This window comes from Bactrocera tryoni, chromosome 1, assembly GCF_016617805.1.
Source record: "Bactrocera tryoni isolate S06 chromosome 1, CSIRO_BtryS06_freeze2, whole genome shotgun sequence".
Taxonomy (NCBI): Eukaryota; Metazoa; Arthropoda; class Insecta; order Diptera; family Tephritidae; genus Bactrocera; species Bactrocera tryoni.
This window is the reverse complement of record NC_052499.1, coordinates 5,240,505-5,254,313: the sequence shown is the minus strand read 5'-3', so window position 1 is coordinate 5,254,313 and position 13,809 is coordinate 5,240,505. Positions and strand designations below refer to the sequence as shown.

The 13,809-nt window shown below is 38.3% G+C and overlaps 1 protein-coding gene across 1 annotated transcript in view; it reads right to left on the bottom strand.

Annotated features, from left to right (window-relative positions):
• LOC120773428 (neuroligin 4-like) overlaps positions 1-13,809 on the bottom strand; it is a 141,087-nt gene that overhangs the window by 83,873 nt on the left and 43,405 nt on the right. The window contains exons 4-6 of the mRNA XM_040102312.1: positions 12,485-12,634; positions 11,670-12,103; positions 5,610-6,083 (exon numbers count right to left, since the gene is read on the bottom strand). Coding sequence (XP_039958246.1) covers positions 5,610-6,083; positions 11,670-12,103; positions 12,485-12,634 — 1,058 coding nt within the window. The remainder of the gene's footprint in view (positions 1-5,609; positions 6,084-11,669; positions 12,104-12,484; positions 12,635-13,809) is intronic.

The following is a 13,809-nucleotide window of genomic DNA, read 5'->3' as shown; positions in this document are numbered from 1 at the left end:
TGCAGAACGTGCAGGGAAGAAGACATAGAAGACCGAGCTAGAACTTGCAGCCAGCGTAGCATTCCTTACTACATAAATTTAAATTTCTTATTATTTTTTTGCTAAAAATACTATAAAATAAAGTTTTTCATTTAATATCCTAATATTGAGCTATTCACTTAGCTTTTATTGAATAGATGCCGTTGATGTTATCTACCTATAAAAGTACTTTTATGTGCATATAAAACTTTCGAATCTTTTTCAATTATGTGGAAAGGTTTTTGTTTTTTTATTTCTTTGATGGCTTTTATTGTGATTCCTTTGTTCATTTTAAGAGTGCGTGAAATTGACCGTTGTGAAAGTACCGGTTCATACACGACGACTTTTGTCGCCCAAACCGGTTTTTTGTAGGGAAGTGGCTGACGAGTAAATACAAAGGGTTCGTGCTAAAGCGACACGCAATGTGTTTTTTATTTGTAACAGTTCGCTGACAGAATTTGGAGTTTCTGAATATGATGTCGAAACTCTCCAGCAAACTAGCGATTGTAGTGAAAATAATGAAAAACCATTTCATGCTGTCTAATATTCTTCCCTAACGCGTTAAACGAAATTTAGCAACAACTTTTAAAGCTTGCTGCTATTCGTTGCGTTCAAGCGTAAGTAGAAAACACTTAGCGGCTTACTTTCTAGCATTTAAAACAATTACGCGCAATGTAAGAAGTTTGCCTCAAAAGCCCAATTTCGCTTAGTTTAAGTATGCAGTTGATTTTGCTCTCAATTGCTGCAATAACTTTCTTTTTTGTGAATAATCCCTTAATTTTTTGTGTCTTTTTATTTGAGAGTGAGGTTAAAGAAAAACTGCGCCATAAAGCTGCTTGGATTAAAGACAACTACAACTGGCTAACCGCGGTCTTTTAGTGAGCTGCACGCACCGCCATTAAAACTTCATTGAGCGGCGGCAAGACCTGCGAAAGTGAACGTCTGGCGGTTGGATGGTTAATTTCTGCTATGATTAACATTCACTTTGAATGAGCGACGTTTCCGTTATGACTGAACGCTTGCCAACAGCGCATAAAGAAAAGTTTGCAAAGGTCGGCTTCCTTAGACGCAACGTCGAAGTGGAAGGGGAAATTACATTTTTTTATATAATTATAATTTGCTAACTTTTTTCTTTGAAAGGTATTTGCTTACCCATTTTTTAAAGTGTTTGCGTAAGGAAGAGGCTTGAGCGAAAACTTCTCCACATGAATATGAGTAGCGAGTTCCTCTGAAGCTCCAATTTTCAGTGATTTTAGGTAATCTTCAAAGTATTTATTTTAAATTGTTTGTTGATACTTTATTTTTAACAATTTCCAATGATATCATTCAACGTTGTATAAAAGGTTTTTTCTTGTATTTAAGAAGCAAACATTTCATAACTTTCATCACCTAACTTAGGCTGCAGGAAAACTCCGCCTCTTTTATACATATGTACCCAAGTACATATACATATACACCTAAGCAAAAGTAAAAATTCTCCATTCTGCTGCGAAAGGGTCAAAAGTGGTTTGCAGTGGTTTCCCTCCCGCATGTATTAGATGAGTTGGGTTCGCAAGGCATGCAAAGGAGTAGTTAAAGTCATACGGGAACTCATTGTGGGCTGAAGATATATCATATTTGGTATGTCGTGGTCGATTCCGGATAAGTAGAAGCTTAACCTGTTACAGTATTCAGAAAGAAGTAGCGCAAAGATCACTTTAGATTTTCGCGACAACAGAAGCTTGTCGTTTGCAATGGGTGTTGGTTTGACTCCAAGTACGCCATTCACTGAAAGTGAGTCGGTGAACGTGTTGATGGCTCTACGGTGAATGGTGGTCAGTGCATGTCTTAAGTTTGTTGTGTCCGAAGTGTGGTTGGCGTACTGTTTGATGTCGTCAACGTAATGTGGAAAAAACCACTTGATGTACTCAGGAGAGGGCTCCGTTTCAAGCAGATGACTGCAGGGATGATTTTTGCGAAGACATCCCAGCAGTAACTGCCTGGAGTGGAGCTCATTATGTTCCTTGACAGGAAGCATATGGGCATCGCAAAGTAAATGTTCAACGGGAGACATCAAGAGGCATCTTGTAAACATTCGGACGTCTGGGGCTTTCTTCACGTCTGAAGCTTTCGTATCTTCGTTTTACTACATCTGGCGACCATATCGGTGGAGCACAGCTAATGACCAACGGGTATGTTGCCACCAAAGTTTCTTTGGCTTTTCTTCATGAGCTGCAAGTTAGCGACTTGCGGATTTAGCTGCGGCTCTGTACTTTGGCAGTAACAGAGGTCGTATGCTGAGCGAAGGAGTGTAGGCTCTCGAGTGTAAAACCTATAAACTTAGGGCTGTCGACAATCGGAATTTTAACGCCATAGTGATATTAAGATCCAGTCTGTACTCCTTCGTCCAGTAAGCGGATGGGGTCGCTGGGATTTTAGTGGGTGAGAGTGTCAAGCTCCTAACAGTGGAGAAGCGAGAAAGATCAGAGATGTAGTTGTTTGCTATAAAATCTCTATAAAAAATATAAACAGGGTTGGTCCGGAAAGTAATAGGTCTGATTTTCTTTTGGATTCGGTAGAGGGCGTTCCTAGCTAACGAACGAGCGGCTTTTCAGTTGTCTCCGAGCGCCTGGAGTGGTGCAAGTCCAAAATGCAGAGTTCGTTAAACAAAGGTACGCGTTTAAATTCTGTGTGAAAATCGGTAAATCTGCTACAGAGACGCTTGATATGATGAAGCAGGTTATGGATCTTTGAGTATGATTCCGAGACAATCTTCCGAGTGGCACACGCCGGCGTCTCCTCGCTCAAAAAAGGGTAGAATGAGCAAATCCAAAGTGAAAACGATGCTCACTATCTTTTTTGACGTCAAAGGCATCGTCCGTCATGAATTTGTTCCTCCTCGACAAACTGTCAACGCCAAGTTTTACATGGAAGTCCTCAAGAGACTCAAACGAACGGTCAATCGGGTCCGACAAGACATCGCAGCCGATTGGAAGTTGCACCACGACAACGCCCCGGCTCACACCGCCTTTCTTGTGAACAGCTATCTAACCAATGACGGCATTCCAACGATTCTGCAGCTGCCCTACAGAAAAGATGTGGCGGTCCCGGACTTTTTTTGTTTCCTTGCCTAAAAAAACCGATGAAAGGCAAGTATTTTGAGACGACAGAGGGGATAAAGCAGCATGCACCTCGCCTCTCAAGACTATCAATTTAACCATTTAATTAACAAAAAAAAAAACTTCAACCGTCAATGCATTTGAGGTAAATATCTACAGTATGCTTACCTCGTAAATTTAATCAATATATCTTTTTTCCCGTGAAATTTCATATCACCCTTCATTGAAACAAATTAATTTTTTAGTGCGCATGTGTGCGACTGCGTGTATTGGCAAAGGGCATATTGATTTTGCAATTATGCTTCGACGACTTTCCTTTTTCAGCTGCTATAATTGGTTAAATTACCGAACCATTTCATGGTTTCCCTCGTTTCACTCTCTTCGCCGCGAATTTTGGGTAACATTGATTGTGCGGTACGATCCAGGCATAGCTTCTACTCTGCGCTGATTTCCGACAAATTTCCTTTTAATTAAAGCCAACCCATTTTTATTCTGCTCGGCATGGAATTGTTTGAATAAGTGTTAAATTAGAGCGGTAATAAAAAAATAAAAAAAAGTAAAAGTGGAAAAGATGTACCGGTACAGAAAAGCCGCGGCACTCACTAAATTACGTTTGCTTGAAAACCCCGCGAGTTACTTTATATCCGGCTGACGACAGCGTCGCGTTTAAAGTTCTTATTTTTAATCAATGTTTGCGTTCACCAAATATCACGTGTTGTTGTCTGGTTCCGACCGGATATACAAATTTTCAGCTTACTGGGTTGCATTCTAATTAAAGGACGGTGTTAAATTTTATAAAAATTTTGGGTATACACGAAGCGTAGGAGTGTATTCAGATGCTGTACATTTTGCTAGAAGAAGTTTTGTTTCACTTCTCAAGCATTAAAATTATTGAGGAGGAAACCGAGTTAACTGCAAATGCTTTGTATACGCTCTCCCCGCCCTTTCTTTAGGCTATGCCTTACTCTTCTTTTCCATCATCAGTATGATTTACAATTTCACATGCTGTGTCAGAATTTATGCTATTTTGTGTACTGTTTCCTTGAATTTGAAATATGAATATCGAAATTACGTTACTCCCACGAGCGCAGACGTTATCTCAGCTCAATTCAATTTGCTCCGCTTGCTAATGCGGCTTGTGTGTACCTCTGTCTGCCAGTCACTCAAATTCTCTCCTTAAACGCGTCAACGTTGAGGCTGTGGTTGCCCTGTGTCTCTTGACATTTGTGAAACGCTAATTTGTGGGCGAAACCCCCAGCCGATGGGGTATGCTAATTTAGTAAAATCAACTTCAAGCCAAGCATATTTTCGTGGAAAATTTACTTGCCTCAATGACTTCTTAAATACATCAAATTTCTGTTGTGCAACAACCATAGCTGGCGCTCCATTGTTGCGGGTCTATTTTTACTTGAAGCATTGCCACAGCTAGTTGCCTCTGTTGGGGTTTGGTTAGTGTCTTTCATCGAAATTTTTGGTTTTTAAGAAAATGTTCTTCAGTTTCTCTTGTGGCTTTAGTGGTTAAAGAGTATTCTGTCATTTAATTTTGCAGCTTTATTTATTCTCATACATATGTATGTGTGTGCATATGTTAATTGCCATCACCAAAGGTAGAGTGACTTTGGTAGAAAACCCTACCGGGCGTTGTGGGAGTAGTTTGACTTTTTTACCGTTGGTGTTCGCCCTCTCAATATTACGTCGTAACAATTCTCTTTGGGTTCTCCCACTTGTTTATCAACTGATTTTGAACTACTTCCACGAAATTCGTCTTGGAAAGATCTATGAGTTCGATTGAATTCACTATACCGTCGATAGTCATTATTCCTAGATGGAGCTTCATCGCCAAACATTTAATTAAGTGAATCTATGCACTACTGCTGGGTTAATCCACGTCGAAAGTTGTAAAAAATAATAGCTCGGAAATTTTCGCAATTAAATTTTTTTACCGAGATGAATATTTAAAGTTACTGTAAACAACTTAAATAGCGTTCATGTGTCAGAACCTACTGAATATGTATAACTTCGAAAATGCCAAACATTACGATAAAGTTGTGAGTTGTCAGACTGCAGTACTAGAGTTACCGAATTCCGAAAGGTAACCTACGTATAGCTATTTATTTGTGTAGCAATTACCCGAAAGTCCAATTAGAGATCGCGTTTCATTGATATATGTAATATTACATACATATATGTGTATTAAATATATAATATTACGTAGCTTTTCAGTGTGTGTTGTTAAAACATGCAATTGATTGCCAAAACGTTATGTTTGATAAGCTTTAAATATAACACAACTATGACAGCTACTTTAAATGGACTTGAAGGAAAAAAATTGATCTCTCGCTAAAAATAAAATGCTTAATTAAATAACAGAAAGACATCACATCCACTGCTGCTTTTACCTTCAATTTCAGTGATTTCATATAACATATAGATAAAAAAAATAAATCTTGCTGGTCTCCCAAATACAGCGTTAAATTGGTTGTGTGTACTTACCGTGTAGAAGATCTCATTGAGATGATAATTGTAGGCATTCCGTACATAAGTGCGAATAATCTTATCGCGCCGCTCGCCCTCGAAGCCGTTCTGGATGTCGTGTGCGCTGAAACGCCATATGGACTCGCCGGTCACCACGCCGAAGAGCACATCATAGTGTGCACCATTGCCGCCCAAACCGAGGTTAGCGCCGCTGCTCATGCTCGCGTAGTTCGCCGTTAACGCGCTGTAGTAAACGCCACCTGCAGAACTACCGCCGCCATTGGCGCTGCCACCACCGGCAGATGCGCCACCACCTCCACCACCAAAGCTGCTGGCCCCGCCGCCGGGGCCACCTGTGTAAGCGCCGCCACCAAAGAAGCCGTTGCCGTTGCCGTTGCCGCCGCCATCTGCTGAGGCGCGTTTGGCGCTGCGCATCATTAAATCATCGATATCGAAATTGGAGTGTCCGGGTCGTATAACGACGCCATCAACCTAAATTGAAAATGAAAAAAAGCGGTAAAACGAGGAGGCAAAGTGAGTCTCTGGTTGTGTGTCAGTTTGGCGGAAGCAGTTTGGGAAAGAAATGCGTAAATAGTAACTTGATATTCCAGAAGCTTGATTGTCGGTGCAGACTTTTTCTCAACTATTTTTAGTATGATTGCTTTGCGCCGGTTCTTGCGTGCGTGTGCGGGCTTTAGGCGTAGGCATAAAAATGAGTGATAGGCTTGGTGAAACCAACAGCCAAAAAAGAACAGCAACACAACTGTCGTATAAATGTAGAAAATGAAATTGAGCAATAAAGTCAGCCGCACACAGACAACATGCGGTGTAGAATACCGTTATTGCTACAACAATAACAAAGGAATGTCTCGCGTTAGAGACAAGAGGCATGTTTTGTAGGTTAGGTGTCTGAGGAATGTTCTTTCACACCGAAAATAATATTATGGGTGATGCTATCGCAGAGCACAATAAAAGGAAGTGCGAACATAAATAAAGAAATATATATATTTTTATATGAAAAGGTTGGCAACGTTGCACTTAATAGAGATGCTTTGTCCAACCTCTTGCATTAGTATATATACAATATTTTTTTTTTTTTCTTCTCTACATTTTTTTAGAAATTGTGGGATGAGCGCTTAGTGTTTTTTTTCGGAAAATGCTCATGAAAATGCTATAGTGAAAATAATTCGACGCGCCGTCAAGTGATAAGGCGAAAATGTCGCCAGGCGCAGACAAAAAGGAAATGAAGCACAGAAACAGCAAATCATTGAACCACTGGAATGTCCGAATTTTTTGTTGTCGGTAATAATGAATGTTTTAATAGACGCCGCCATAAAAGGGAAATATAAAAAAATCGATGTTTAATGCCAGCAAGAAAAGAGATCTGGAATATTTTTTTTGCCTCAATTGTCTAAAATGAAAAAGACTATGGAAAGAGCTGGATCAAGTAAGAAGTCAGTACACATTTCATATCTATATGCTAATGTGTATGCTATGCATATGCTAATATGCTGAGGTCTTTGCTATTGTGAAAGCCGCCGAGCTGGCCTTTAATGCACCTGCAACCAATTCCAGAGTCAATATCTATGTAGACAGCCAAGTAGCAATCAAGGCAGTAACTCTCACGTATCGCATATCGGCCAGAATTGTCTTGGGTAGCAGAGCAACAGTGGAAAGTGTCGCCAGAAACAAGCAACTTCAATTATACTGGATTCCAGGCCACAAAAGCATCGAGTACAATGAAATATTGGGCGGGATTGTTAAGATGCTGTACGACTAACATTCGAAAACGTGATCAACATTGAGAAACCTATGCATTGTTTTTACGACGATCTCGATAGATGGATGGAAAATCAAAACCCGATAGAACGATCTACCTGGGTGCAAAACTGCAAAGCCATGTGCAAAACGGAGGATCGGAAGTATACAAAATTCCAATTGGCACCCGATAAAAGAGACTGTAGGAACATGATGTAGGATGGGTATGACAGATCGAGAAGAGATTAGGAAATGTCTAGAGCAGAACACCAGGAGCATCACTTGTGCACTTGTTCCGCATTGAAATTTGGGAACCCCACGGTATGATGCACTGCTCCTTTTTGACCTATCAACTGTACTCCATTGGGTATCTATAGAATGTTGGTAGACATTTCGAAGTTTGAGAGGTAATATCTCATGCTCATAACGTCAAGTAGAAAGTAAGCAAGTACATATTATCTAAATTAAACTACTTCCCTTGAAAAAAATGATTTTCTTTTCGAAATATAGGATTTTCTAGTTTATTTATGATTAAAGATGATGAACTAAATGCTAAATAAACTGCGGCCTCCACGTCCTTTAGACTTCTACGAATTTTCTACTCTTTCCTCGACACGGATACATGCTTGGAATATTAGTTGGTACGGTTTAAGTCCTGGGCTAGTAGTCTAGATATTCTGTCCCTTAAGTATGCTGAGGTGACAAACCGAAACCGTCGCCCGAGAAGGGTGATGGCGAAACCGGCGGAAAACGTCACTAAGAGTTAATAGATTAGCAGAAGTCGGCAGGAATATGCAGACATAAAATAAAGGCAGAGCTGCAGTGTTAGATGGAATCGTCAGCTCTAGTAGAGGAACCTCAGTTCATGAGGAGTACATTGTCCCCAGCGAATGTTAAGGGCTTCGTCAGGAAACATATGACGGCAGCTAGAAAGCTCAAGTCAGTTATTCGGTTGATAGCCAAAATATTAGAGAGCTGCGGTGACCAGTAGGCCGACAAGGAATCTGAGCAGCATACTAGTACACTTGAGTGGGCCAAAAGGGTGCTAAGGTGTGAACGTTGGAAAAGCGGATAAAAACGTGCGCCAAACTTCGATCAATCCGCAGAGGTGGTAAGAGGAGACCGTAAGAAGCTACAGGTCTGTGAGGCATCGATGTCTTGCGAAATCGCTAAATCTCAGCTGAGACTGGTGTGTGCGAACGCAGCAGAGGAAATAGAGCTCGAGTGAGGACTGCCAGTTATTTCGGCTGTTTTTCTAAAGGTGTCTGGGGACATCCGTGCCACCGCCTAGGTGCAAGTGTGGCACCTCGGTATGCACGAACTAATAAGGTGCGCTGACGCACATTTACATTACATAGACCCGACTTTTTATGGAACGGTTCGCATTAAAAGTCTTTCAACCTTTTTCATTGGTTAAAGTTTGTAACCAATAACAAACTAAAAGATTAAATAAATTAATTATCAGAGAGAAAAATTACTTTCAAAATGGTATTTTATCAGAAAAGTTGTGTTACAAAGTAACTTCTAACAATACACACAATGTCAACTTTACTAAGTAATTTTTCAGTTTAAACATACGCGAATAGTCTGAAACAGAAGTACCTACCCAACCTTGTCGTTAATTTTATCTATACTCTCGCATCTAAAATTTATTTCAGCAGAAAAGTAGTATCTAAATACATATGTATTACATGCACTTTTTCATTTCCCCTCCGACCTTTTGCTTATTGTTTCGACGTCGACCATATTTTTCCGGAAACTGCGACCCTAACCTAAGAAAATTTTGCATTTTTTGTTTGTTGCTATGGCCTTTGCTCCCTTCCACACACACTCGTGCATGCTTAGGTGTGTATGCAAAATGTGCACCTCGAAATGCTCTTCCTCTCGCACACTTTTTATACGTTATCGCCCTCACTATCGCGCTCTGCATCTTGTGCCTTTTGTTGGAGTTCAGTACATACATTTTAGTCAATTTTCATCTACTATTATCGCTTAACGTCAACACTAAAAGGTCGTCAATTTTGAAAGCTGTCATTTACACGCATACACACTCAACACAGCCAAAGGCACTTGGCCTTTCGTGGGCACAAGATGTGAGTGGAAGTTCGTCGGTTTTTGTTGCTTTTAGTTCGCTTTTAACCTTTGGCATTGATGACTTGCTCTGATATGTAGTTTTTCGTTTCATTTTAAATTTAAGTATGTACTCGTACATTGCTACCACACATAAATATACATGCGAGTATATAAATAGCATGCTGCCTGACTTTCCCTTCCGCATGTGGCTTTGCTTACGACCCTTGACCTCAATTTTGCTCTCATGTTGAAAAGGCTAAACTATTAATTGCTTGTATTTATTATGGACAAGTTGTTAAAGTATGTATTTTGAATGGCTTATGATTTCTTAGCTTGTTTTCTGAATCTGGTGTTCTTAGTTTCCTTTTTATTATTATATAGATGTTTATATTTTTTTTTTAAATAAATAATAATAAATATTCTCCTAATAGAATTATTGCAAATAATTGAGTTTGAAACACATTTATTATTTTTAACCTATCTTTTAAATATTTCGTGTAAAATATTTCGATTTTTTTCAATAATTATAATATATTTTTTTTTTGGTTTTCAATTCCGAAATCCTATCTTTTAAATATTTCGTGTAAAATATTTCGATTTTTTTTAATAATTATAATATATTTTTTTGGTTTTCAATTCCGAAATTTTCAAATTTTCTTGAAAAATTTTGAAATTCAAATTGTAAATATTTTCTAGAAAAATGTTTAAAACCCAATACTACAATATACTAAAATCCACTTTTTCCAACTAAAAATTAAGTTTATGAAGAACTAAATATTATTATGGATTTGTTTTTTTGAAAGAGAAATTTTTTTTTTTCAAAAACACAAATTTAAAAAAAACTAAAAAAAAATTCTTTATAATTATAAATTAGCTATTTCTCAGCCCTGAAAATAAAATTTCGAAATTCAAAAAAATTTTAAATTACAAATTGTGAATATTTCATTGAGAAATATTAAAAAAAAACTTACATAATTAACTTTTTCCAACTAAAAATGAAGTTTATGAAAAAAATAAATATTATTTATGAAGTTTTTTTGGAAAGAAAAAAATATATGTATGTATGTATATTAGGGTGATTCAAAAAAATTTTTTTTTTCAATTGGTACTCGCAAAATTAGGTTCCTAGACACCTCTAAGAAAGCCTCTCCAAATATGAGTTTTTAATTGTAACGGGAAGGTCCTCCGGCTAACGGTTTTCTATTTTTTCTTATTATCAGATAGAAAAATTTATATCTCGCTTCCAACTACTTGAAAAAATATCTTGTTAATTAGGCTTTATAGGAAATTGAATGCTCTAAAATATGGTCTCTTATGATTTTTTCGTAAACCCAACTGTTTAAAAGATATTAACGGTTGAAATTTTACTATTTTTGGAAAAATTCTTTATTTCTTATTAATTTTATAACTCAATGAAAAAAAATTATTATGAATGATGAAACACATAGTTTTGTAGGAAATTCACTGCTCTATAAAAATGGTCTGCTATGATATTTCGATTAAGTTAAGCGTTTACGAGATATTCATCGTCAAACATCAATGCATATTAGGGTGGATCAAAAAAAAAATTTTTTTTTTCGTTTGGTACTCTGAAAAATAGGTTCCTAGACACCTCTAAGAAAGCCTCTCCAAAAATCTATAAACTCTAAACGATTTTTTAAATTAGGTATTAACTTAGGATTTTTGAGTTCTGGAAATAAAATTTTGAAATTCCAAATTGTGAATATTTTATTAAAAAATATTTAAAAAAACTAAAATCCACGTTTTCCAAATAAAAATTAAGTTTAATGAAGAATTAAATATTTTGTGTATTTCTATAATTTTTTTTTCTTAAAACAAGTTTTGAAAAAAAATAGAAATAAAAAATTTGAAAAAAAAAATTGTGAAAACATTTTTTATAAATATTCAATAACTTAAAATTTCTGGGCTCTAAAAATGAAATTTTGAAATCCGAAAAATTTTTGAAATTTTAAATTGTGAATATTGTACCGAAAAATATTTCAAACCCTTATGAATGAACCGACATCAACTTTTGCGTGTTACCATAAATATGAAGTTTTTAAAGTTTATATTTTTTTATTCAAAGAGTAGAAATGGTGGAATAAAAGTCGAAATCAAAACTGAGTGTGAAAAGGCATTTAAGATGCTGGTTGCAACCGTTCAACTTCATTTTTTCAAAGCTGCCGGAAATATCATATCACTTATTATTGCACTACTTAACTGTTTTCAGCTGCTTACGTAACTTACCGACGGTCCAAAGGATGTCAGAAAGCTCGGCGCCTGTATGTCCGCCGCATACAAATCCTCCAACGGCACTTCGCGCAAGCAATCGACTATCTGCTCGTGATGCTTATTCAAATCCTCCGGTATCGAACAGTTCACCTCCTTGGCCAACCTGATGGCAAATGACACGGGATCCTCAACCAGCGCCCACGACGAGTACGCCGAACCGGACATGAGTATGGCGCGATGGAAGAGCCCACGCACCATGGTCGGCGAGGTCATGAGGAAGTTGATACATGCGGCGCCAGTGCCATGCCCCGCCAAGGTGACCGCATTCGGGTCACCACCGAATTTCTGTATGTTCTGCTGTATCCAATGCAGCGCGGCCATTTGATCCATGAGCCCGTAATTAGCAACACGCGCGTGTGCCTGCGGATTCGGGTTGGCATTCAGGAAGCCTGCGGCGTGTTGGCAAAAACAAAGAGAAGAGAAACATTGCAGAAAAGATGTGTAATGAATTTTGTACGATGAAGCATAAAAAGTAACAACAAAAATCAACATAAATTATAGTTATTGCGCTGAAGTTCTTTTTGTCCTTGCTGCGTTGTTGTGTTGTTGCGTTGCTGCTTTTGTGGCAATTTAACTTAACACGCCGGCACTTTATTAGCTCCATATATTTTCCGCCAGCTAAGGAAGATTATTTTAGTCTGCTGCCACACTCGCACACACCGTTATTGGAGCTTTTGTTTCGAGCGCGCAACTCGGAAGCGTCAGTGCATGCCCGCTTTTAGTGCTGCTAGTAGTTAAGTTGAAGCGCTTCCTTGTGCTCATGTACTCACCGAGAATTCCTAAGCGGTAATTAAGCGTTACAACGACCACTTCGCCGTAGCTCGCCAACACGCTGCCGTCGTAAGGATTTCCGCTGCTCCACTCGAACGATTCGCCGTGTATGAACACAATTACGGGCAATTTCTTTTCGTTGGCGCCCGCTGCAGTACCCCCATCCAATGTTGTGTGCCAATTCGAAAGAGAAATGTGAGAATTTTAGAAAAGTGGGAAAAATACTAGAGCAACTAAAATATGTATCATATATACATATATTGGTATATAAAAGTATATGTGGGTGCGTGTAGCTCTAAGCTGTCGGTAGTGTGCCGTTAGCTGGCGCGTGGATAACGGTGTTGCTGGCAATGTGCGCCTCAGTTAGCTACAGGTAAAATGTGGAATTAGAGAAAAATATTTTACATTTTTTACTTGCTGTAAAATTAGAAAATAAAAATTCAAGAGCAAATACAGTTAAACGCTTTAAGCGCCATTTAATGTTTCCGCTTGCGATGAAGTTGCTTGTTCTTATTGCCGCTTCGAGGCGCTTAACAACCTCCGCACAATCTATTTACGTGCCCGTTGTTGCCATTGTTTTATTCGTGCCACGTAGCAGCATGAATTTGAAAGTGGAAAAATAAACAGCCGGAGAAATGCGGAGCAACGGAGCAAGATAAAGCCTCGTGTGGCGACCAAGCCACAGAATGTGTTTGTTGGTGTATTTATGCGCTTAATTTCTGTTGCTTTGCCCGCCGGATGTGGCCCGTCCATCCGCCGCTGTTCAACGCGTTGTCTACGTAGTCTAAGCATTTAATGCTTAAGCGCCTTTTTTTCACGCTCATTTCAAGGTATTTACTCTCTTTCTACTTCCTATGCTGTGGACTCATTTCTTTAGATCTCACTTTTGTTTTTAATTTTGTTGTTTTAATGCTTAGTTGAGTTTTATTTTACATTCGTTTGCGTTTGAGTTAGGTGAGCTTCAGAATCCCCGATAAACTTCGGCTTTCAAAGAGCTTTGAATGTGTTTAAGAGTAATACCGGTAACCCCTTCCCCCTGTATGCAGTGTAATCTGACAAATAATGGATGAACCAAACATACTGTTGGATTATACAACAAAAAGAACAAATAAATCTAACATCACATCTCTCGTTAATTAATTATTTATTAGGAGTTGAAATGAACAAAAATAGTTCAAACAAACGGCTGCAAATGCGCAAAATATAACAGCAACAAGCTTGCAGATGAATGAGAAAGGAGGAAGCAGATTGCTATAATGTTTTTAGAAAAGGCTGGTATAGTTCAATATCAGTAGATAAGCGCTTAAAGTGAAAATTGTGGCCT